This window comes from Galeopterus variegatus, unplaced genomic scaffold (assembly GCF_000696425.1).
Source record: "Galeopterus variegatus unplaced genomic scaffold, G_variegatus-3.0.2 Scaffold3402, whole genome shotgun sequence".
NCBI classification, from domain to species: domain Eukaryota; kingdom Metazoa; phylum Chordata; class Mammalia; order Dermoptera; family Cynocephalidae; genus Galeopterus; species Galeopterus variegatus.
The window spans coordinates 121,332-146,748 of record NW_007729513.1 but is presented as its reverse complement, the minus strand read 5'-3'; the positions used below and the strand labels follow the sequence as shown (position 1 = coordinate 146,748).

Sequence of the window (25,417 nt, the reverse complement as noted above, 5' to 3'; positions counted from 1 at the left end):
AAACACTTGTCTGTAGGCCATTTAACTTCCAGAATATGTGTATACAAATCAATATATTTGTCTTTGTTCATTAATGTAAAGCTATTTGTATCTGTGTACAATACAATTTCCTAATATGGTTCACTGTGTTGAATGCTTTTTTTTCTCTCTCCTTAAAGAAACTAGTCCAATTATTCCTTTTAATTGGGGACAGTGTGTAGAGGACTTCTATACATCAAACTTCTCTGTCTGTCTGTCTCTTATGTTCAGAGTTTAGTCTTTCCCTGTGAGAATGAATACTTTTTCCCCCGTCCTCCTTCTCTTCCTTTCTCAAATCTTACAAATTAAGACAAAAGATAATTACTTGGAGGGGTAAAACTGGCAGGTTCCCACGACACTTAAAATTAATGAGCTGTTGAGTACAAAATATACCTTGTCTTTGGCTCTGTCGACTTTGCCTAATCTCCCCTCCCCCCTTTCTTCCCATTTAACACATGAATTGACTTTTTGGCTATGTTTGCCGTTTGGGGGAGGTTGCTGCTATAAAATAGCAAGATAGTTACAGATTCATTTATAAACCATCTCTTTGTTTGCAAATCAAAGTTAATTTGATTCACTTTTTAATTTCAGTATATTTGAACACCTTTATACTTTCTGGATATCTTATCAAAATGCTCTTTAGTGGAATACGTTGCTGAAGTTCACAAAGCTGCCAGTTTGGTTTATTATGTTAATGGCACATGCCTCCTCTTTCCCCTCTGACTCTCTGGTAATCCTAGTACTTCACAGCTTGGGCTCTGATTTGTAGGGCTATGCTTTCCAGAACATGTTCCTGAGGAGGAGGTTTGGTAAGCTGAAAGTCCTCTGGGGCATCAGAGTAGAACCATGTTCTGTTTCAGGTACAGGTAATGCTGATGAAGTGTCTGGTCTTTTCAGATCAGAAAGATATTATGGTGTCACTCTTCACACATTTCTGTGAAGTCTCAGTTTAGCAACTGGCCTTGCCCCATGGTTCCCTTGGAAAGGAGTGATGTAGGATGTGAACAAGCTACTCCTGTCAGTTTCACGCTACATAGGACGTCTCTTGAAACCATCATGTAAAGCAACCATGAGAAAGGTGATCCAGCTCTGTGATTTCAGACGTTTGGTCTCAGCCCCTTTCTACTCTTAAAAGTTCTTAAGGGACCCCCAAGAAACTTTTATTAATATGGATTATATTTATCAGTGTTTGCTAAAATTGAGGAAGTTTCAAAATATTTATTTAAAAATGACAAACTCCTATTACATGTTAACACAAACATTATATTTATGAAAAATTGTTTAGTCCAGGGCCGGCCCCGTGGCTCACTCAGGAGAGTGCAGCGCTGGTAGCGCCAAGGCCGCGGGTTTGGATCCTATATAGGGATGGCCGGTGCACTCACTGGCTGAGCATGGTGCGGACTGCACCGTGCCGAGGGTTGCGATCCCCTTACTGGTCAGAAAAAAAAAAATGTTTAGTCCAAAACCAGAAAGTTCTTATTAAAATATTTCATTGTTCACATTTTTGCAAATCTTTAGTGTCTTGGCTTAGTAGAAGGCAGCCAAATTCTTTCTTATGTTTGCTTCAGTATCCAGTCCCTTGCAATATATAGTTTAGTTGATGTATTTGAAGAAAATCATCTGCAGATAAATACAAGGAATCTTCAGAAAGTTAATGGAAAGATTCGTGTTATCTTTTAATTCCATTTCTCCACAAAATTTTTGAAGTGCCCTCGTATGTACAGTCATGCTCTGCATAATGACGTTTTGGTCAACAATGGACTGCTCATATGACAGTGGTCCCATAAGATTATAATGGAGCTAGAAGTATTAGATGGTAGTAGGCTGTACCATCTAGGTTTAAGTACACTGCATGGTGTTTGCACAACAATGAAATCCCCTAACAATGCATTTCTCAGAAACACCCCAATCCAAAATCCACAATGCTTCAATAAGCATTTCTTTTGAACGACACGTCAGTGCTCAAAGTTTCAGATTTTGGAGCATTTTGGATTTTGAATTTTCTTATTAGGGACACTCAATCTCTGGTTACTTTCCTTAAAGAGACAAGCTCGCTTCATTCATTTTTGAAAAAAAATGGCTGCCACGAGCTGTAGTGTATCAGTACTTACTCAAATAAAAATGTCATTCCGTGCAAAAGGAGCTAGCTCGCAACTTACGCAGCCACACACGTGCTTTTTCATAGAGAGGGTACTTAGTATACAGGAGGTGTGCTTTATGTCTGACTCCCATTTTGTCACACAAAGTATGTGTGCTCAAGGGCCAAGATTTAATAATATTAACAATTTGTATCGCTTTACTGAGGTCATTTGTTAGTGAAACTTTCTTTTTTCTTTCTTTCCTTCTTTTTTAAACTGCTAGTACCTGGCAATGAAAAATAAAATGACTGCTAGTATAGTTTGTTGCCGCTCTCTTTGTTTATGCTGAGGCACCAGCATGTTCACCCACATTTAAAAACTTTTATTAAGATACGAATCATATATTATACAACGTACCCATTTAATGTGCTGTAGCATGTATCAATACTTGAATCCTTTTTATGGCTGAATAATCTTTCATTTTATGGATATACTACTTTTGTTTATCTAAACACCAGTTGATGGATCTTTGGGTTTTTTCCCCAATTTTTAGCTATTAATAAGTCTGCTGTGAACATTTGTTTGTATACAAGTTTTTCGTGGACATATTTTTCATGTCTCCTGTGTACATCCCCAGGAATGAAATTGTTGGGTCATATGGTAAAACTTATGTTTCACCTTTTGTGGAACTTACCTGCCTGTTTTCCAAAGTAGCTGTACTGTTTTACGTTCCCATCAGCAGTGTAGGGCTCCAGTTTCTCCACATCCTTGCCAGCACACATCATTATCCGTCTTTTTGATGATAGCTATCCTAGCGCATGTGAAGGGGTATCTCACTGTGGTTTAGATTTGCATTCCCCTGTTGGCTAACCTACTTTGATTTGTACCATCAGTGCAAGTGTTAAACCAGTGAAAAGGGCAAATATGTCTTAGTATTATGATGAAAATAGTTTTGACTTTAGCAGATCTCCTAAAAGGGTTTCTAGGTCTGCCAAGGGTGTGCAAATCTATTTTGAGAGCCACTGATCTGACCAACATGTCAGTCGTCATGCTGATAGAAAATGTGAGATGTGTTTTCAATGTTGTATTTCTTGTTGTTCAGGCAGGTGATTACCTACTCCTCTTTTTCCCATGAAACTGATACTGGGAAGCATTAAGAGGCAGCTGGGGACAAGTGGTGGCTCCTCTGGGTTTTCCCCAGAAACACTCTTATCTATGGTCTGGCAGTTGAGTGGGGGACGTGACTGGCATGGTTGGTGTGGCAGAGTTAATGACCTGAGCAGTAGGAGGTTGTACTCAGGTCGGCTGTAATGAAGCCTTCTTTATATTCTATCTGCAGAGAGGGACAGGAGGCAAGAACAGATCTGGTTATTAGTAACCTCAGATGGCCCTTTTAAACATGCAGTAATGATGGTTCCCAAATGTTGCATACATACCAAACCCCAGACATTATGCTAGATGTTCAAGATACAGGAACGCCTGTTAGTCCCAGTCTACAGATGAGAAAATTGAGGATTAAATCACTTGCCCAGTTGCAAACAACGGGGCTGGGAATTGAACTGCAAATATACTGTTATGGGGGGTGGGGCAACCCATAGGGCAGTTTTTTTTTTTAACCGAATATAAGTAAGTGATTATGGAACTGGTACTTAATAGCACCATGAGGTACATCTCAGGGTCAGTAAAGAGCAGAGTGAAGTATGGGATGTTGGAGTTTAAAAAAAATAAAACTACTTTTCTGTGCTGTGTTTCAAGGAGCTGTGTTCACTGCTTTAGAAAATTGGTGAGTGGTCAAGAATCGCCTAGATTCATGTTCCTTGGCTTGATTTGTAATCACATTGAAGTATGACTTCCTACAGATGTTGCTTTTAATTTGTCTTGAAAGATAGCACAGTTACTGCCAGCTTGGGTATGATTGATGGTTTCTGACAATGGGTAGTTACTTACACTTAGAATAAATGCCAGCCGTTTGAAGCTCTCCATTTTCTCTGTAACTGAGAGTATCCAGCAGAACTTTGTGCAGTGTAGGATCAAATCCCATATTTTGATGTGGCATGCTCTTTTCCTTCAGTAGTTAAGGTATCTATTGATTATTTTTTAAAACTTTTTGATCTCTGGTGCTGGAAGCAACTTCGAGATCAAGGCTCATATCCAATCAAGACATGGGAAATATAAATTCCTATCTTATACACTGTATACAAAATAAGAAGTGGACTAAAGAATTTAAGTAATTTCATCAGAAAACAATTAGAAAGAGACTTAGAGGATTATGTTACTATTTAAAAATATTGGCTCAGGGGATAGAGAGATGCTTGTCAAAGGGTGCAAAGTTAGTTATATAGAAGCAATAAGTTCTGGAGACCTATTGTACAGCATGGTGAGTACAGTTAATAGTAATGTACTGTATACTTGAAAATTGCTTAGAAAGTAGATCTTTATTTTATTTATTGAATCAAAATTGGTTATACTTATTTTGGGGGTTGAACATTGAGATATGTTGATCAAATCAATATTACTAGCATATATATTGTTACAAATCATACTTATTCTTTTTGCCCCTTGTCCAATCTCTCCCCTTACCTCCCCCCTCTAATGACCCTAGATTTCTTCTCTCCTTCTGAAAGAATAATGGTTACTCTGTTGATTTGTTGCCTAGATGATGTGTCCAATGCTGAGAGGTGTGATCAGGTCCCCCAGTATTATCGCAGAACAGATGCTTCTTCTTTCACTCTGGAATGGGCTTTGTGGAGAGAGACATCCTCTTCTTTTCATCTCTGCTGGTGACTCTGTGTCAATGCACTTGCAGTGGCTGGTGGACCATCTGCATGGTGGTTGTGGCATCTAGCCCCTTTCACAGCAGCCATGGTTATTGTGGTGTCTGTGGTGGGCCACCCACATGGAGGTGATGTTTTTGGCATGCTCCTTGGTGCTGGTGTGGTGTGCCTGGTTGTCGGAGGAGGGTCCAGTCCCTTTCTCCATGCTCCAGGTGGCTGGGCAGGCCTCAAGGTGCTGGCTCGGTGTGCCTGGTTATGGGAAGGGGGTCTGGTACTCTTCTCCATGCCTCAGGTCCCTGAGCAGGCCCTGAGGCACTGGTGTGGTTTGCCTAGATGTGGGAGTGGGGTCTGGTCCCTGGCTCCAAGCCTCTTGTTCCCAGGCAGGCCCCAAAGTGCTGGTGGTGTGCCTGGGCCCGACCTAGTTTTTTGTCCTTTGTTTACTTCTAACATGGAGGAACTTCCTGTGGGGAACCAGTACTTGAGCTCTGTGGTTGAGGTAAATTGCTACTTTGCTGCTGTTTCCCTAGGGAAGAATTTTGTGCAGCTCAGGGTTTAATGGTTGACCTTATAGGTACTTCCAGCTCTCCAGATACTCAGTGCGCCTGGGTTGTGTAGAAACTCTGATCTGGGCCTGGAGTTTTTTCATCAAACTGCACCCCATGCAATTCTGCATTCCCAACCAGTCCCCCTCTGAGTGGTTCTTGCTGTGTCCCAGTGTTCCCTCGGTGGGCCCATCTCCCCCACCGCCCATGCTCCAAACACTTCCCATGGGTCGGGCCCTGCGCCAGTCCCTTGCAATGACTCACCGGCCTCTGAATGGCTCCTTTTTTCAGTTGTTCTGGCTCCTCTCTCCTGCGTGGGTCCATGGGAACCCTATTAGTGGTCTTGCTGTCCTGGAGGCCGCTAAGGCCCTCTTCTCCCCTGCTGCCTCTAAGCAACTCCATCTGAAGGGCACAGCTGTGGCTTCTGCTGGCTCCTGCTGGCTCCCGCTCCATGTGCTCAGCAGCTTCAGCCTTAAAGTGGCCATGGCACGAAACGCTTAGAGCAGTTTTTTCTTTTTCTCATTGTGGTTTCTCCTGCCTTCATGAACTCTGTAGGTTTCTCTTCCTTTTCCCCTAAGCTCCAGCAGCCCCCGCTTTGCTGATGTTACATTTTTATAGTTTTAAATTGGTTGATTTGTGGGAGAGAGTGATTCGGGGAACCGTCTGTTCTGCCATCTTGACTGGAAGTCCCTAGAAAGTAGATCTTAAATGTTCTTATCACAAAAAAATAAGTATGTGAGGGGATGGATATGTTAATTAATTTTATTTAATCATTTCATCATGTCATACACTATAAATATAAACAATTTTTATTTGATAATTCTTTAGTAGAGCTGGGAGTAAAAAAAATATGGAAGGACTTTGTAAGCATAATAGCAAAGATACTTAAAAAAATTGGTTAGCAGATTTAGCATCATAATAGATGAAAAAGCAAATGACAAAAGTATTTGCAACCTACAGAGCATAAATATAATTTAATGGACTTTTACAAATGATGTGAGCCGAGAGTGAGTGTTGAAAGAACCGGGCTGTCGGTCCACGTCTGGGGACAGGAGTCCTCTAGGGATAGGTAGGTAGGTGTTGTTCAGCCATCTGGAGGGCGGTAGGAGGAGAGATCTCACTGCTTCTTCATGCCAGGTGTAAGAGCTTTCTCTTTCAGCCGCCTGGTCAGGTGGTGAATTCTGCAAGTCCTGGTAGGGGTGGGGATGGCCCAGAGTCACTCATATGCCAGGTGGGTGAGGAGACACAGTGACCTTTTAAGGCTCCTTCAGGCAGGATTATTAAATGATGGCTAAAGAGCTCATTCTGGCTTCCCTGTGCTGCTCTGCCTACAGCAGCCAGCAACAGCGTGTCCTCTGTAGAAATAGGTACCAGCAGCTGGGACTGTTGGAGGGGATGGGAGACTGGTGGGTTACAGAGAAACAGATTCCGTGGAGAGGGCCGGACCTGAAGAGTCTGTCTAGCTTTCAAGTTCCCGCAGTATGCATAAGAGCAACATCACGGGGTTTCCTGTACAATACAAATGGGTGGGTTACAGAGAAACAGATTCCGTGGAGAGGGCCGGACCTGAAGAGTCTGTCTAGCTTTAAAGTTCCCGCAGTATGCATAAGAGCAACATCACGGGGTTTCCTGTACAATACAAACACCGAGCATTGCGTTTCTCCTGTGCGTACCTACACAGTGGGCAGGATCCAACATGCATGCTGAGAATGGGTGCTTGTGGTCACCTGGGAGCAGCAAGGGGAGGGCAAAGGTGGCCTTTGGAGTCAGGGTGAACTTATGGGCCAGTGACAGGTGACATGGACAGGGCAAGCCCTCCCCTTCTCTATCTGTAAATGTCCTGTCCCTTAGAATAGTTCTGAGGATCCAAAGGCCAGTGCACTTCAAGACTGTAGCATGGTTCCCCTGGCTCGTGGTGGACATGAATAATTGTCAGCTGTTATTGCTGGTTTTGAATTGACTAGGAAACTCAAAGCTGTGCCTTCGCTTTCTTCCTGCTCTGTTGTTGTTGATAGGTCAGGTAAAGCAGCTGACACACACATCCACAGCACTCCCGCCTCAACACGCGGGACTTGTAGATCTGAGAGCATGTTTGCTTATTCCGGATCCTCTCTATGTTTATACTCAAGGTGGTCACGTTCTTGGAATGAGACTGCTTGTGTTATTTTCCTGTTTAATTTCTCTGTTTCTCTCTGTCTCTCTTTCTCTCTCTTTCTCTATCTATCTGTCTGTCTGTCTGTCTGTCTGTCTATCTCTATTTCTTAAGGTGTGATTTTGATATCCTTGAGGGCTGCTGGGTTTTTTGGTAGGGATTTGTTTCAGCCAAAGCTAATAATTCTTAAGGATATGTTCAAGATTTTATTTTATCTCTTGATGTTTAGAATTTTTCTTTGGGTGCTGTTTGTTTCTCTTGAGAATGTCTGGTGCTTGATGGTGGATTCTTTTTGACTTCAGAAAATGTAGTGACATGGTAGCGGTCGTGAGCTGAAGGTAGTGACTTCGTTCTTGTTTTCTCCTTCCTTTCTAGTTTTCAATGGTTCCAGCAGGTCAACAACACGGGAGAAAGAACCTGTTCAAAAACACAAAAGCAAAGAGGCCACTCCCGGGAAGGAGAAGCACAGCGATCAGCGGGCTGACAGCCGGCGGGAGCAGGCGTCAGCAACCCACCCCACAGCGGCCCCCTCCCCAGGCTCCTCGGCCAAGGGGCTTGCTGCCAACCACCACCACCCCCCTCTGCATCGGTCGGCTCAGGACTTACGGAAGCAGGTAAGGCCCAGCCAGGGGTGCCAGCGTGTGTGCAGAACCCACCTCCCCATTTCAGCAATTCAAGCTCATCTTTGGAGGGCTCAGGGAGCCGGCAGGATGCACAGAGGGGCCCCAGTGTACTCCACTCGTCCTGTGAAGACCCGTCAGAGCTGGGCCAGCTGCGTGTTCACTTTCATCCCTGATGCTGCTGCACTGTCCAAGAAAAGGCACTTGTCTCCCTTCACTACCCTGTTCCCACCACGCCTGCCCCGGGCTCCATCTGAGCTATAAAGGAGTGGGGAATGGGTCATTTTTCTCATGTTAGGTCAAGAGCAGGTAACTTAGGCCTTGAAACCGGCCTTCAGCTTTCATAGTGTCCATGGACGATCCTGGTCTGTTTCTCTGTTCTTTCTCATATCATCGCCAGGACTTGTGAGCAGAAGAACTGGCGTGGGCATGCTCACCCCTGAGTGGTCTGCACAGGATGGGGTGCGGCTGGGCAACATGTATTCTACTGAAGGCCATTGAGGCCCGCACCGTAGCATCAGCAGAGCTCAGGTGGACGCTCACTGACTGCCTCCTGCCACTGCCTGTTACAGTTCGCATTAGATAACACAGATGCTGTTGGGGCGGCTTTTAAGAAAGCCTCAGGGCTTGGCCGTTGTCGCTTTCAAAATTTTCATGTCCCTGGGAGGTAGGTGATAGGAACAAAGGCAGGTGGCATTTCACTGACCACTCACACTCCTATTCCACATGCCATTTTAAAGTCCAGTGAGTCGGGATTATTGAATGAACTTTCCTCCCTGTGAGTTTTAACGGTGTTATAATTTTCTCTAGAATAGACTAGAGACTGTAATCTCTAAAGGTACATTCTGAACAAGGTTGGGAGGGCACAGAAGAGATTTCCTGATTGGCAGTGTTCCACAAAGACTAAAACATGGTCATTGTGGTGTGAAACGCATTGTTCTGTTGAAGTGTTCTTTACCTGTGGTCTTTCCCCTTCTTACTAGCATTAGGAATGTTTCTCTCTGAAGGTGAGCATGTGACTGTATTCATGCACAGGCAAGTAGACAGGTCTGTGTGTGTGCATGCAACACGTTATCAGTCTTAACCTGTACCTTTAAATAGGATGCAGCTGTTCAGCTGGGGTGGGGTGCACGAGGCAAGAACCATCACTGTCATGTTCCCACCATGCACAGGCATTTGCTTCTTCATCCTTTGCTGTCTTGACAGTAAGCAAGTGATTTAGCATATTTTAAACACTGGAGTACCACATCTTGGGGTCCGTGTCTGTGCTGCCTCACCCCAACCCATGCTGGCCTGCCCAATGGGAACTCTTACTGAGCTCTCCTGCAAAGGTTTTTGCTTATGAATGAGAACAGAATTAGAATCCACCCACAGACAGACAGATGGTGGTGACACTTTTTCAGTGTGACTACATCCTGTCTGTTTTTCTGGTCCCTAGGATGGGGTTGGTTTTTCATCTGTGTTCTGTACATCCCGCTGTGCTTTTTTGGGGAGGCAAAAGCAGAAAACCTTCAGAATTTACCTGTGGTGAGATCTAATACTAGAGTATAACTTGGGCCGTGTTACAACTGGAGGTTGTATCCTTCCTGCCTGAGGACACATCTGTGGGGCAGGCCTGTAGGACTTGTTGTGACATAAGGGGTGTGGAGGTGACTGTTTCTGTTGTCATGTGTACACGCGCACACACGCACACTCTCTTTTCTCCTTCCTAGGCACATGTAGTGTTGGGGGGAATGCACCTCTCATCTCAGTTGGCCATAGCTCACCTACAGCTCTCAGCACTTGCCCACTAGTTCCAGGTTTCCCTTTGTAAGAATGAGAGGGATTAGCACAGCTGGACAAGAGCTGCAGGAGCAGCCCGTGCCCTGGGACGGCCCTGCCCCCGGCTCTAGGGCATGTACATGTGACCTAGAAGAGAGGTCCTGGGGTGCCCTTTACAGGGCAGACTTCTGCTTCCATGGTTCATGGTAGTGTCCTCTGCTCAGCCGGGTGACCCGCAGGTGCTGAAGGGGACCCAGTCCTATCACGTTTTCCCTTCTTCCCGGTACTACTCCCTCCTCGGTCCTCCCTCCATTCTAATCAGCCCAGACAGGATGACCCAGGGCTCCTAGTTCTACTTTAGTTCTGACCCTGACCGTCACTGTGGCTTGCAATGTGACATTTAACTTTCTTGGGCCCTATTGTTCCTTTGGAGCCAATCATGCCAACTCCTGTCACAGGGACATTGTGAGAAACGAGGGGATACTTTTGAAACCATCAGATCCCATTAGTGAAGTACTCTGAAAATAAGGTCAGTAAAAGCAAACCACGGATCCCTTTGTGACTGCTTGATGCAAATGGTCAGACTCTGACCTTTCATCTTTTCAGCTGTGTGAGAGGTACGGGCCCAAAGGATACTCCGATCTTGAATTTCAGATATGATTTATTTCCTTATGCCAGCCTAAAAGAAAAGGTTAAATGTGATTGTATGACATGTGGGTGGGTGGGGTGGAAGGGTAGAATTTTAGGGGGTGCTGCTGAGAAGTGACTTGGCCCTGCTTGCTCTAGTGAGCCCTGTGGAGGGACTGTCAACAACTCTCTTTTTATTGCACTAGAATAGCTCCCCCTTGTGTGGGGTGCTGCTGAGAAGTGACTTGGCCCTGCTTGCTCTAGTGAGCCCTGTGGAGGGACTGTCGACAACTCTCTTTTTATTGCACTAGAATAGCTCCCCCTTGTGTCTTCAGTGATGCTATGTTCTTAGGGCTATAAAGGCCCATGATCCCACAACAGAACACATGAGTATGCACTTCACAGAAGACTTTTTCTTGCTGTGAAGGGTCTGGCCAACCCTCTAGTCTCAGTGAGCTGTCTCAGTCATGGGATTCACATGCTCTGCGACATCAGCCCTGGAATTGTCAGGAGGCTGGGGCTGCCCATGGACAGTAATTTGGATGTGTGGTAGGTGTCTAACAAAGCAGTGAATGCTGTTTTCTTTTTGGTTTCCTGAAAGAGTGGTTATGTTTAAATTAAGTAACAGATAACAGATTTGGGTGGTCAATCCAAGGAGCTTATCCTTAGATAAGACAGAAGTTTTTATTTGTGAAGAAATTTATATGGTCTGTCAGTCAGGCTATGGACTCTTTGTTTGGCTGCACCAAATGTGATCACCTGGGGTTCTCATTTCCAACTCTGAGGCTGAGCTGTCACCCCAAGAAGAAAATGATCAGCTGAGGAGGGCAACCAGCAGACAGGCTGAGTGCTCCAGCTTGGAGAGGTGAAAATGTACAGGGGTTGCAGAAAGAAGGGTCCTGGCCTTGTAAGATTCTGAGGGGGCCAGAGAATTAGGAATATTCTTTTAAAGTTCTGGAAAATGAAATATCAACATCTAGAGGAGAAAATAGAAAGTCTCCTTAGCTATTGAAATAATTAAGATCTTCTGCTTCTCATGAGATTCTTCTTGCAGTTTAAGTTGCATGTGTTTGTGGTGTGGTATTTCCGACTCAGTTAAGTTGTCTGTAATGGAAGCAGGTATTACAATATGCGGGAACTTCAAAAAGTTCTTGCGAAGGGCTGGCTGGTTAGCTCGGTTGGTTAGAGCATGGCTTTGTAACACCAAGGTTTGGGTTGTATTACAGGCCAGCTACCAAAAAACAAAACAAGAAACAAACCAAAAAAGATACCAAAACAAATCAAAAAGTTTATGGAAAAATAGAATTAAAAGGTAATGCAAATTTTTAAATGATCTTTCTGAAGACCCCTCATACTTCTAAGGACACTTAGAGTCCCTGCCAGAACCCAGGATTTCCTTTTGGAGAGCCTTGGCCTTGGCTGAAGGGCTTCCTTTCCATCCTGCTGCTGGACACCCCCAAATACCCACTGTTTTCTGGAGCCCCAGGCTGCCCTCTGCTGTGAACAGTGGCGGAGGGCTCCGGCTCAATGTCTCCCTCTTGCGGGGCCTGAAAGCCTCACAGTGAAATCCATGTTTGAACTGACAACAAGCTTGGTCGACTAAAACATTTTTGCTTAGTTAATTAAAAATGTCACAGTCATTTCGGAAATGAGTGCTTTTCCTTTTCATCTGTCATCATATTGAGTTGATTTAAGCATCGTGTGGGAGTGATGGGCCGGGGAAACACCTTTAAGGGTGGAGGGGGATTTTATGTTTTTGCATACAGTAAGCACAGGATCATAGTGTGGGCTCAGCGCAGTTGTTAAAGTGAAATCTCTGTTATTAAGAAAGAGGTCAGGAAAGAATACTGGATGCCCTGGGCTTTCATAAAGGTGCTAGCAAAGTTGAAGGCTCTCAGCATTGTGTATTAAGTTGAGGTCACATTTGTTCAACTAGGACTTGTTTCTCTATAACCTCATGGCCGTGGGCTTGGGATCACCTGAGGTGCAGGTGACAGGTGAGTGGCTGTGGGCCAAGGAGAACAAGTTGCAGACTTTCTGCTGGTCTGGGTTGGGGGGACAGGTTGCAAAGCCAGAAATGCACACCAGAGCTGAGTGAGAACACAACTTGGAGAGATGACGTAAAGCTCTTCAACCAAGGTGTTATTATTGCGTGTTGGAGGGTCCTGCCATAAGCCACCTCTCCATTAACTCTCCAGTGAATTAAAACGGCTTCTCTCTTACGTGCTCTTCTGTGGAAGCACTGCCTCAGGATGTGCAGCGGTGACATCAGACGTCCCTCGAGTTGCACTGGCCGGGGCATTTTAAGCTGAAACTCGGTGTGTGGGATTTTAATTGATATAGAGGTGGTTGCAGGGAGATCCTCAGTGGCAAGGTAAGACGAAGCCTTTCTCCATTCCTTTGTTTTCTTTGGTACTAATTTAATTGCTGGCTCTCTAGAGGCAAGTGCAGACCGTGGACTGGGTATTTTTATGTCAGATTGGTGGTCCCGGGTTTTCCACCAACAGTGCACCTGGCTGGGGTGTTGGTTCTGTTTTATTTATCCTTAACCTTTAGGAAACATGGCACAGCATGTAGGACAGATTGATCCCCTTGTCCACTGTGTCCTGGCCTCTGGTGGCAGGCAGAAAACGTGGGCACGCTGGGTGGGCTCCTGGGTGGGAAGAGGGATTACGGCCAATGACACTTGCCCTTTTCAGCCTGCGTAATTATTTCTCTCTCAAAGTTTATTCTGCATTGTGGGTGAGATCCATTTAGTCTTCGAGCATGCATGTGTGATATTGGCTGGACACTTCTGAAGATGGCTTTTATAAAAATGAGAAAGAAAATGAATAGTGACTCATTTTTCTGATCAGGCAAGTTAACTGAAAGCATATCTTGGCAATAAGCCAATATTTAGGTATAGAGAAATATGTAAGCAATAAGGTGATCCTTTTGTTTTTGAAGATAGTGACATACATATAATTCCACCAAGCAGAACATTTTGCTCCCTGGACAATCTAGCTAGCCAGGAGCTCTGGTGCCTGAGAAGCCAGACTGGATAGATGCGTGCACCCTGCACTCTTACTTGAGATAGAATGTGAGAGATGTGGGGCTCCCCAGGCCCCTGAAGGTGAACAGTGGTGTTTGGGATGGGTCAAGCCGAAGGACTTGTGGGAACATTGAGACCCTTTAAATACTGATGCCCTTTCTCTACCTTCACTATTTAGATCAGAATTTGTGGGGGAGGGACTGGAATCCGTATTATCTTAAAGCTCCCCCAAGGATTTTCAGGAGTCGCATGTTTGAGAAGCACTAAAGTGAACATCAGCAGGAGGTGACGGCTGACAGCTGGACTCTCTTGGTAGGAGTTGGCTATGTCCAGAGCCATATGGAGTTTGCCATTTAGACAGGCGATTGCCTGTGTTCAGTTAGAGATGAAGCCGTATCATGCATTGTGCGTGAGGGTGAGCTGGGCGTGTCATTGGAATAGGCCGCACCCTCAATGGCTGAAGGCGATTGGGGACCAGTCAGGCTGGCGTACACCATCTGGAATGTAGATGGAGTCTGCTCCGAGTTTTGGCTTCCTGAGGTCCTGGTACCCACACTCCCTGTGTGTTTGATGCTAGAAATAGAGACTGGCCACAGCCCAGTGTATTATCTGCTTTTGTTTTTCTACTGTTCTGTCTTGTTTTGGTTTTAGTTATAGAAGCATTTCAAAGGACAGCTAAAAATGGGTGGGGTTTGCAGTCCTCCCCATCCCTCCTCTTCCAAATTAGTGGTACTTCCCACAGAAAATTGTCCCTGCCACTGCTGAATTTATCTTTTTTTCAGATCCCTTCAGTTCCACTTCTATAGGGGTAGCTAGTGGCTTAGGATCTGAAATGTAATTCCTGGTCCTTCCCTTCAGCCTCTCCCATGGGCCTGAAGTCCTGGCTCCTGGGGTTGGGCCTCCCTGCCTGCAAAAGCTGAGGTGCTCACCAGCAAGTGTCTTGGGGTGGCTCACAAGAATGTCATACCAAGAACTTACGGTGTTGATTGGACCATATATAATTGGTGTCATATACAGAAATACAGGTCTTAGTGGCTTCTTTCCTTTCTCGGTTTGTGTAATCTTATATTTTTATATATTTGTATTTTTTATATTCATATTTATATCATATTTCTATATATTTATGTTTTTATAATGTGGTATTTGGTTCAGTGGTTCTCAAAGAGTGGTCCCCAGACCAGCAACACAGCATCACCTGGGACCTGGTGCTCACCTGAAATGCAAATTCTCAGGCCCCATCCCAGACACTGGAATTAGAAACTGGGGTTGGGGCCCAGTGATCTGTTTTGACAGTCTCTCCTAGGATTATGAGAGATTCTGGGATTCATCTGCTCTTTTTCCAACACCATTCAAAATAACTGTGCATATTCCTGGGCCAGCTGGGCTTAGTGCAAAGGTCACTAAGAATCAGTCCCCGATGCCTGGAGTCCTGCCTAGTAGTGGCAAGGGCAGCCTGCACAGCCTCATGGCAGCACTGGGTGTCGAACGGAGCTCACTGCCGAGGGGGCATGACACACCAGGTCAGCTCTCCTGACCTGGAATGCAGCCTCCCTGCATCCTGGCCACCTTCCTTTGGGTTATTGGGGAGGAAGAGAGGTTGTTGTTTCTGCTCTGTTTCCTAGTTATTGTGTAATATTTAGGCTGCCTCTTTTGGAGATGATGGTGGCTATAAAACACTGGAGTCCCTGATTTTAAACTCATGTTGTAGGTAAAAAGTGATGCCCAAGAGGTTAGATGATGTGTTAAGAGGCCACACAGCTGCAGTCGTGATGCAGCAGAGTCGTGATGCAGGGACATGAACCCTGAAACCACAAGTGTGCCGTTGTCTGGGAGTTTAAGCATTTGTGGTGTCCACTGGTGTCACTCCCTGTTTTTTCTGTAGAGATGAGGTCACCTTTGTGTGTGCGCAGTTGTGTCGCAGAGTTACCACCATGTCCTGTAAGACAGCCAGTGCAGAGAGGCGGCCTGCGTGTACCCAGTCCCTGCAGACCCGCTGTGGGCGTTGGCAGGGAGCAGGATCCCAGGAGCTGCCTGTGCAGAAGTGGGTTGGGTGTGTCCATCTTCTATCCAGTGGGGCCCTTTCCGACCAGTGTCAGCAGTGGCGGCAGCTGTGGGCGGTTTGCGGCCACACCTCTGGGTAATGCAGAGCCAACCCGCTCGGTTGCTGCTGTTCTTTTCCTTCCATGATGTGTTTGTTATTCTGTTTTTCACCACATGGATTTAAAAATTCTGTGGGCAGGTCATGCTGTTATGTGGAGCACATAAAGAATAGCAAACAAGTCTTATTTCAGAGCAGGGATAGTGTGTGTGTGTGTGTGTGTGTGTGTGTGTGTGTGTGTGTGTGTGTGTGTGTGTGGGTGTGTGTGTGTGTGTGTGGGTGTGTGTGTGTGTGTGTGGGTGTGTGTGTGTGTGTGTGGGTGTGTGTGTGTGTGTGTGGGTGTGTGTGTGTGTGTGTGGGTGTGTGTGTGTGTGTGTGGGTGTGTGTGTGTGTGTGTGGGTGTGTGTGTGTGTGTGTGGGTGTGTGTGTGTGTGTGTGGGTGTGTGTGTGTGTGTGTGGGTGTGTGTGTGTGTGTGTGGGTGTGTGTGTGTGTGTGTGGGTGTGTGTGTGTGTGTGTGGGTGTGTGTGTGTGTGTGTGGGTGTGTGTGTGTGTGTGTGGGTGTGTGTGTGTGTGTGTGGGTGTGTGTGTGTGTGTGTGGGTGTGTGTGTGTGTGTGTGGGTGTGTGTGTGTGTGTGTGGGTGTGTGTGTGTGTGTGTGGGTGTGTGTGTGTGTGTGTGGGTGTGTGTGTGTGTGTGTGGGTGTGTGTGTGTGTGTGTGGGTGTGTGTGTGTGTGTGTGGGTGTGTGTGTGTGTGTGTGCGTGCGTGCCTGCCACCGCCCACGAATGGGCAGGATCTTGCTGTTGTCACCTCTCATAAACCTGTGACAGGTGACTCGATGTGAAATGCCAAATTTCCTGGAGAGTCATGGGAACACCAGCACCCGTGGCAGGCAGTCTATTTTTGTGCAGAAAGAGAGGCGTGTGGTTGTATGCAGGTTCTGCAGCTGAGCGTCACAGTTTATTCCTGCCTGAGTATCATGCTTGCCCTTGCTGGCATCCCCATGTCTCTTCTTGGTGGGCAGCTGGCTGGGTTGTTTCCAGCTTCCCCAGCCCTTCCTCATGGCTGGGCCAGTCACTGTCTTGGCAGGTAAAGGTACTAATTCTGCTTTTCCCCCCTCTCTAATTCTGCTGCTTCTACAGGTTTCTAAGGTAAATGGAGTCACTCGAATGTCATCCCTGGGTGCAGGTGCAACCAGTGCCAAAAAGATGCGCGAAGTCAGACCTTCACCATCCAAAACTGTGAAGTACACTGCCACGGTGACTAAGGGGACAGTTACATACACCAAAGCCAAGAGAGAACTGATCAAGGAAACCAAACCCAATCCCCACAAGCCCAGTTCAGCTGTCAACCACACAATCTCAGGGAAAACTGAAAGTAGCAATGCAAAAACCCGCAAACAGGTGCTATCCCTCGGGGGGGCGTCCAAGTCCCCCGGGCCCGCCGTCAATGGCCTCAAGGTCAGTGGCAGGTTGAACCCAAAGTCATGCACTAAGGAGGTGGGGGGGCGGCAGCTGAGGGAGGGGCTGCGGAATTCCAAGAGGAGACTGGAAGAGGCACACCAGGCGGAAAAGCCGCAGTCGCCCCCCAAGAAAATGAAGGGGGCAGCCGGCGCGGCTGAGGCCCCCGGCAGAAGGGCCCCGGCAGAGAGGCCTCTGCTGAACGGACACGTGAAGAAGGAGGTGCCCGAGCGCGGCCCGGAGAGGACCCGGCCCAAGCGGGCCACGGCCGGGAAGAGCGCGCTGGGCAGGCAAGCACACGGCAAGGCGGACGGCGCCTCCTGTGAAAATCGTTCTACCTCGCAAGCCGAGCCCCCGCCCCGGCCGCATGAGGCGGGCAGGGCCGAGAGGGCGGGCGGCAGGGCCGGCTGGGCGGCCATGGCCGAGATCCCCGTGCTCAGGCCCTCTGCCAAGGAGTTCCACGACCCGCTCGTCTACATCGAGTCGGTCCGTGCTCAGGTGGAGAAGCACGGGATGTGCAGGGTCATCCCCCCTCCGGACTGGCGGCCCGAGTGCAAGCTCAACGACGAGATGCGCTTTGTCACGCAGATCCAGCACATCCACAAGCTGGGCCGGCGCTGGGGCCCCAACGTGCAGCGGCTGGCCTGCATCAAGAAGCACCTCAGATCTCAGGGCATCACCATGGACGAGCTCCCGCTCATAGGTGAGGCGCTCCCTGCCCGCCACCCGTCCCCTCGGCCCGCTCGCCCCTGCCAGAGCTCTCAAGCCCCTAGTCCCCAAGTGCTGGGAGTTGGGGGCCAGAGGAGGATGGGTGTTGATGGGGTCAGACCTGTGGTAGGCTCCCACCGTGTTCCCCCTGCTGGGCTGTCACCTGCTGTGCAGCACCACTGAGGTCTGGGCAGGGTCCAGACAGGGAGGGAAGACCACTTCTAGGGCTGCCATAACAAAGTGTCACCAACTGTTTGGCTTAAATGACAGGAATCCCACATAGTTTTGGAGGCCGAGCTCTCTCTCCTTGGCTTCTAGGTGGCCGCCTTCTCCTTGCGTCCTCGCGTGGTTTTCCCTATGTGTGTGTCTGTGTCCTTATCTCTTATTGGACGTCACCCATACGACCACATTCACATCCAAGGTACCAGGAGTTAGGGCTCAGCATAGGAATTTGTGGGGAGTTTAAAGTTCTGCCCATGACCCTCTTGTAGATTTCAGGCTGGTCTATTATCCTGTGGTCCTTGTCTCTCCATCCTTCTTGCTTTTCCTTGAGCTTCAGTTTCTCTGGTGACCAACTGGGCCCTTGTGGAGGCCACAGATCAGGGGGAATGTGCAAATGTCTGCTGAGACCAGGTGCCGCCCTGCTGGGACTGTGGTGAGTCCTTGAACACACACGCTTCCTCCCGTGAGGAAGACCTCACCACGCGGTGGGCCCCAGTTGCTCCTGCGGCTCATTCCCCGTTCCCACCCTCACTCCTGCACCTTGGGGAAGAACTCGCTCGCTGAGGGCCCAGTGGGCTCTGCATGGTGGGGTGTCCTTTTGGGACAGCCGGGTAAGGCCACACACCTCCCACGATCAGCTCTAGGCCCCTGGAAGGAAACAAGGAGCCTCTGTTTCGGAGATCCCTAATTTTCAAAGGCAAGAAGGCATGTGGCAGCTGTGTAACCGGAGAACTGGTAGTAAGGTAGGCTTCTTGCAGGATGGGAGGTGTCATCTCCTCCCAGCAGGCGCCTGCCAGGGCAGTGCCCGAGTGAGAGTCACTTAACTTGGAAGAATTTTGGGTTTATGGTCTGCTGCCAGGGATGGCACGTCATAGGTGGTGGCATAGGGAACAGGCTGTGCAGGTACACACACCTGCTGACTGTGCCCGTGAGCACTCACGCCACTGAGTGACCCAGAGTGACGCCCCCTGTCTGTAGCAGGATGTGCAGCTGGGTGAAACATGCAAAATTTTCCATGTGCCCTGAAGCCAGGTAGGCGCTGCACGCACTGCGCTGTGCCTGCACTCTTTGCTACTGCCCACATGTGGAAAGCACGTGACAGTCTGCCAGGAGCTGCTGACCCACCCCACTCCTCAGGGAGGCCTCCAGCAGCAGAAGGGACTTAATAGTTTTGAGGTCACTTCTCAGAATCCACCTCGATGGATGCGCCTTCTGCATCCATGCAGGAAGGTGGGCACCCCTGGCCCTGGGGACACCCCTGTTCCCAGGGGGACTGGGGACTTGGACATGGGTGGTGAGGGGGCTCTGCCACTTAGCAGAATGGGGAAGTGATTGCAGCAGGTGAGGATTACATGAAGAACTAACTCTTTTGCATGCGCCATGTGATTTTTCAGGTGCCATTGGGTTATAATGATCTCCTTAAAGAAAAATACATGTTTGGATTTCCTCCCTTCTAGATTTCCCTGTGTTCTAAGCCACTTTGCAGGGTCGGGAGACCCATTCATTTGCCCACCTCTGCAAGACAGGCAGTGTGCAGCCAGCCCTCCAAGTAGGGTCTCCCAGTTGCGGGTCAGAGACCCGCCTTGAGTCCTACCTGGAGCGAATCAGGGGCTGCCTGGGCTGGGGCAGTTTCCTCATTGACGTCCCCACTGCTCCACTGCCCACATCCAATCAATCCACTGCTGTGCCACATGGAGTAAGTCCTGTGCCCCTGTGTCTGCAGGGTCTCTGCCTGCTCTGTGCTCTGCGGGAGCCATGCTTGCTTTTCGTTTTACTGTTGATGTAATCATATCCCTGCTCTCTGAAGATTTAAAATGTTCATAATGTTCACTTTGCCGTCCTAGTATTTTTTGGACAATGACTTTGGCTGCACACCCCCCCCCCCCCCCTTTTTTTTCTTTTCTCTTCGAATAAAAAAAAAAAAATGAAAGAAAAAACCTCTTTTATCTGAGCCTGGTCTAAGCACCTGCAACCTCCCTTTTTTTTTTCTTTTTCGGCCAAAGGGAGGTTGCAGGTGCTTTTCCAGTTCCCATCTAGCTGGAGTCCTGGTTGTGAACTGACACACAGTGGGCCGTGCTGTGCCCTGGCCCCGTTCTGTGACTGTGTGAGGGCAGTGGTGGGAACGAGCCTACCCCTCCTTTGAGATACGCAGCCCCTCTGTCTGCTCTGCGTGGCTGGAGGCTGCCATGTGCCCTCACACAAGTGTCGTGCTTCACCCTCGAAATCTAGTGGGATTGCAGTTAAATCCCCCTTGCGTGAGTGAGCGAGTTTAGTGTTGGGGGGGTGAGAAGGCGAACTGGGAGCTGGTAACACGTGTTGTGTGTATACGGTTTCTGACATTTGAGTTGCTCCGGGTGGTGACCTGGTCTTTGTCATCCCTATCCTGATCTGCTCCTCTTCTAAGCACACTCAGGGGTCTGCTACCTACCTACCCCCCCCACCCCCCCTACCCAGGAACATCTCCTCTTGTCCTCACACCTGCCTCCTAGCATGTGAGAGTGGCCTGCACTAGTACGTACCTCCCTGGCCAACTCTCCTTCCTTCAGTCAAATCCTCAGACGCCTCCCCTGACCATCCCACCTAAGATGGCAGCCCCGTAATCCACTTTATCTCCATAGCACTTGGCCTTAGCCCTGGCCCATCCCCGTATAATGTGTGTCTCTATAGATTGAGCTCACTGTTCAGTGCAGAGTCTCCGGCACACAGTAGGTGCTCAGGAACTATAGGTCAGTGCAGAAGGTCTGGCTCATGTCCCTGTGTTTTCCCCCCTCACCAACCCAGGAGGCTGCGAGCTCGACCTGGCTTGCTTTTTTCGGCTGATTAATGAGATGGGTGGCATGCAGCAGGTGACTGACCTCAAAAAGTGGAACAAACTTGCAGATATGCTGCGCATCCCCAAAACTGCCCAGGACCGGCTGGCCAAGCTGCAGGAGGCCTACTGCCAGTACCTGCTCTCCTACGACTCCCTGTCCCCCGAGGAGCATCGGAGGCTGGAGAAGGAGGTGCTGCAGGAGAAGGAGATCCTGGAGAAGCGTAAGGGACCACTGGAGGGCCACACAGAGAACGACCACCACAAGTTCCACCCCCTGCCCCGCTTCGAGCCCAAGAACGGGCTCATCCACGGTGTGGCCCCCAGGAACGGCTTCCGCAGCAAGCTCAAAGAGGTGGGCCAGGCGCAGGTCAAGACGGGCCGGCGGCGACTCTTCGCTCAGGAAAAAGAAGTGGTCAAGGAGGAGGAGGAGGACAAGGGCGTCCTCAATGACTTCCACAAGTGCATCTATAAGGTAGGGGCCTCCTGCCGTGACGTCACGGTGCAGAAATGGGGGAGGTGCACAGGGTGGGCGCTCTCAGATGCCTGGTGCAGTGAGGAGGGGTGGCCGCTGTGCTGCTGTAAGGATACCGCAGGTGGCATCGTTGATCACGAGCAGAAAAGCATCAGCTCACAGTTCTGGAGGCTGGGAGGTCCACCTCCATGACATGGTGGGAAGGCAAAGAGAGAGCACCCCTACTGGTGCCATCTTCTAGTACAGGCCCAATGCCAGTTAAATTTCAACACGAGCCTTGTAGTGCATTTGTAGTGAAGAGAATGTCTGTGGTCATCCAGGGAGGCCGGGAGGTCTGGTGGTCAGAATGCAGTTCTTGGGCATCTGGCCACCTGCGGCCAGCCCTGACCTGCCCCTTGTGAACTGGGTGAGTGGTTTGCTCTGGGCTTGGGATCTCATTTTCATTCAGAGATGTGTGTGTTCACAGGCATCAAACACTTGTGTTCTTGGGCCAGGGATGAAGTCACCAGGCTGCATGTGTTGTTTCTCCTGCATCCACAGTCCTATGCCTGCCCCTGTGTGCTCCCCATCTCATCCTGGTGCTCAGACCCAGCTGGAGTTCTGGGATGAGGCCCCACCAGACCCCCGTGGGCTCCCAGCACACTTTTCTCTGCTTCCTTACTTCTGTTGTGCACAGCCCACCACCTTCCAGCTCCCAGCCCAGCATAGCCAGGTCTTTCTGCAGAGCCGTCCCTGATAGAGCTGTCAGCACAGGCCTCACCATGACCATGCTGTGGAGGGAGGGACGGGAAGAGAGCGGCCAGTTGAAATGTGTGTCGTGTTCTCCCCAGTTCTGCCAGGCCTCGGCGCAGCACAGGACGTCCTGAGCACACTTGCTGCTGTGAGCGCAGTGCGGGCACTGGCGCTCGTGGCAGCTGCCCCCTCATCTCCCTCTGTGGCCTCCACGTGGAGGCCACTGCCCGGCATAGACTTGCTCCTGTGATCCCAGTTCTGGATTGACTGGGGGCGGGGGTGGGGGGGGTGATGTTTTCTAGTGAGGTCTTAGCCTCTCGAGCCACCCCCACCCCAAGGAGCCTGGTGGGTGTGGCTGGACTGATGGGTTTCTCACCTCACCCCACCTACACCCCCAGCTGCCTGGGGCTGCCTCACTGCAGGCTCTGGCCTATCCAGCTTGGCTAAGAGGACACCAGCTTCAGATTCTGTCCCACATATAGGAGCACATGGGAAGTCTGATTCTCAGACCCTGGTTTTGCCACTTCCCTTTCTGAGCTCAGGCCCAGCAGTCCCACCTTGAGCTGTGCCCCATTTGCTCCTAGGCTTTAGCCCTTGTGCTCTTTTGTGGAAAGAAGTGCCCTGTCTGCCTCCAGGTTTTCCTGTTAATTAGGTCCAGAGAGGGTTTGGTCTCGTGTGCTTTAACTCCCCATTCCCATCACCCGTGCTGCCTTGTGCAGCTGGGCCATGGTGGGTGGAGAATGGCCCTGCAGCTGCTAACCCATAGCCTCCTTGTGCCTGACTTCTGAAATATCTTTATGAAAAGAGAGAAGGTGGTCCAGGTGTAGATATACCACATGATAACACTGCGGTCAGTGACAGACCGCATAGTTGATGGTGGTCCTTTGAGATTGGCTGTGCCACATAGCTGAGGAGTGTTGGCTGTGCCAACTAGGTGTGTGCATGTACACTCAGTGACGCTCGCAGAAGGACGCAGTTCTTATGATGTCTCCTCCGCTCCAGTGACGTCGGACTGAACTGTAAGCTCGGGAGCGCTTTATTTGGTGTTTCCTGAATGTTTGCTGAGAAGCCTTCCTTGTTAGAGCTGAGTAGTCAACTCCTGAAATGAGATACTGTTCATTTAAGAAGGTCAGTTCTAGGAGAATGTGTTGGATCTGAGGAAGAGGTCTTTTGTTTTGTTTTGTTTTGTTTTGTTTTAAAAAACATGCTCTACCAAAAAAATCCATTGGCACTCAGCCGTGGGCCAAGGTGGCCACGGGGATGTGCCCGCAGGGGCCAGGAACACATGGCCCTTGGCGTCCTGGGCATTGACCGGCAGGCGCTGGTGGCCGTCTTCACCTCCACCCGCTCTGCTCTGCATGTGTAAGTGCAAAATTAGAGCCCTTCTTGTAGTTGCATTTTTAATGAACACAGAGTTGGAAGAGGTTTGGAATTGTGTGGAAGTACGGGTATTTTTTTTTTTTTAACTAGAACTCCTCTAGTAGTGCAGGCATGCAAGGCCAAATGTGACAGTGCTGTGCTGGCTGCTGTGACTGTTGACCCAATGATAAGGAGACTCTGCAGGCCATTCCAGCCTGTTTCTTTCTACAGGAAGGCTCCAGGGTCACCTCATTAGGGAAACCTTTCCTGATCCCTCACGGTGCTCAACACACATTTTTGTAGTCAAGGAGTAAACTTGCCTGGTTAAGAAAGAGGGGGGAAGGCAGGTGTCCTGGTGGCTGTCCCCCTGGTGGGACGGGTAAAAGCAGGAGCTAACTCCCAGTTCCCACACTGACACAGTCAGCTGTTTTATCCACGCGAGCAAATCATTTTGAACATTACTGGGAATGGGGCGGCAGAGGGGCGTGATGTCAGACCTCTGAAGGCTCGAAGGGTGCTCCCCGTGGACAAGCAGGGTGGAAGGTGTGTGGCTTCTATGGCAAGAGACTCACCAGGTTGCAACTTCAGAGTGAGGTTGCTCATCCATCTTCCTGTCATGTGGTGAGGACACTAAGGGTGTACAAGTCACCCAAGTCTTCCAGGGTCCTCCAGGATCCCTGGTCCTGAGTTCCAGTCAGTCATAGTCGCTACAGGTTGGACATTCCTAATTTGAAAACCAAAATCCAAAATGATCTAAAATCCTAAACTTTCTGAGCACCGACATGACACTCCAAGGAAATGCTCACTGCAGGATAGTACAAATACTCCAAAATTCAAACCCCAGCATTTCAGATAAGAGGTACTCACCCTGTGACAGTTTCTTCACTGTCCTGTAACCTTTATCCTACCCCTTACGTGGGGTCAGCTGAGGAGTGGGACCTACAGTGCGAGGGAGTGGAGTCCCTTGGAGGGGGTTTTCATGCTGCAAGTGTGTCTGCTGCAGCCTCTGGGTTGGCGGCCTACCTGTTCCCGACAGATAACAGGTCAGTTTGCGCCTCGTGGTGGTTATGGTTGGTGGAGTCATCCTTTTCCTGTTGCCAGCCACTGTGAATTGATGATCCTTAGACAGTATTTTGCCTTCTCTGCTTGTCATTAACTCAGGATGCCAAGTGTCCCACAGCTGTAGGGAAGCCACACAGCAGAGGCCTGGGACAGGTGTGTGTGGCCTACTGAGGCTAGTGCTCAGCTTGGTTTCTTAAGCTTTCCTCCTGTGTTTTTGTTTTTCAGGGAAGGTCTGTTTCTCTAACAACTTTTTATCGAACAGCAAGAAATATCATGAACATGTGTTTCAGCAAGGAGCCTGCGCCAGCTGAAATCGAGGTGAGTGAACCTGACCTGAACCTGAACCTTGTGCTGTCTCCCGTGAAGCTGGAGCCACTCAGCGAGGTGGAGGGAAGCTCCCTGCTGGCTGTGCCCCATCTCCTGGAGCCTCAGGAACTAAAGGGACCCAGGGGACCAAGCTCACTCTCTATGTTGAGTGTGCACTGGGGGCAGCCAGAAGTTTTAACTTCGGCTAACCTAAACTTGTTCCAAAGCCAGAAAATGATATAATGAAGACAGTGAGATCCCTTTCTTCTCCTTGACTTCCCCCAGTCTAGAGGCAGTAGCTGCTGAGTCCAAGGGGTGATTCTGGGCACGTCCCTGCTCCCCGCTCCTCACCAGGCTGCTTCTCACCTCGTCCTCTGTGTGCCTCTTATGCAAGAGTATTTTTGAAATCCCTTGAAACCACAGTTGTGCTTTTTTTCTTCTCTTCTATTTTTTTATTTAATGGGATTGGCAGATTGCCATTTTTGTGCTCCTGCCAACTCTCTTCTTTGAGTTCCTATGAGGTTGGAGAGACAGTGAGCATTTCTGTGCCCAGATCAATTAGGGGGAGGTTTTGTGCAAGACGCT

The 25,417-nt window shown here is 49.0% G+C and overlaps 1 protein-coding gene across 3 annotated transcripts in view; it reads left to right on the top strand.

Annotated features, from left to right (window-relative positions):
- The window catches only part of JARID2 (jumonji, AT rich interactive domain 2), a 270,823-nt gene that overhangs the window by 226,758 nt on the left and 18,648 nt on the right, over positions 1-25,417 (top strand). For all 3 annotated transcript variants that reach the window (XM_008584905.1, XM_008584907.1, XM_008584906.1), the window contains 4 exons: positions 7,940-8,178; positions 16,842-17,862; positions 20,871-21,373; positions 24,752-24,844. In XM_008584905.1, the coding sequence (XP_008583127.1) occupies positions 7,940-8,178; positions 16,842-17,862; positions 20,871-21,373; positions 24,752-24,844 (1,856 nt within the window). The remainder of the gene's footprint in view (positions 1-7,939; positions 8,179-16,841; positions 17,863-20,870; positions 21,374-24,751; positions 24,845-25,417) is intronic.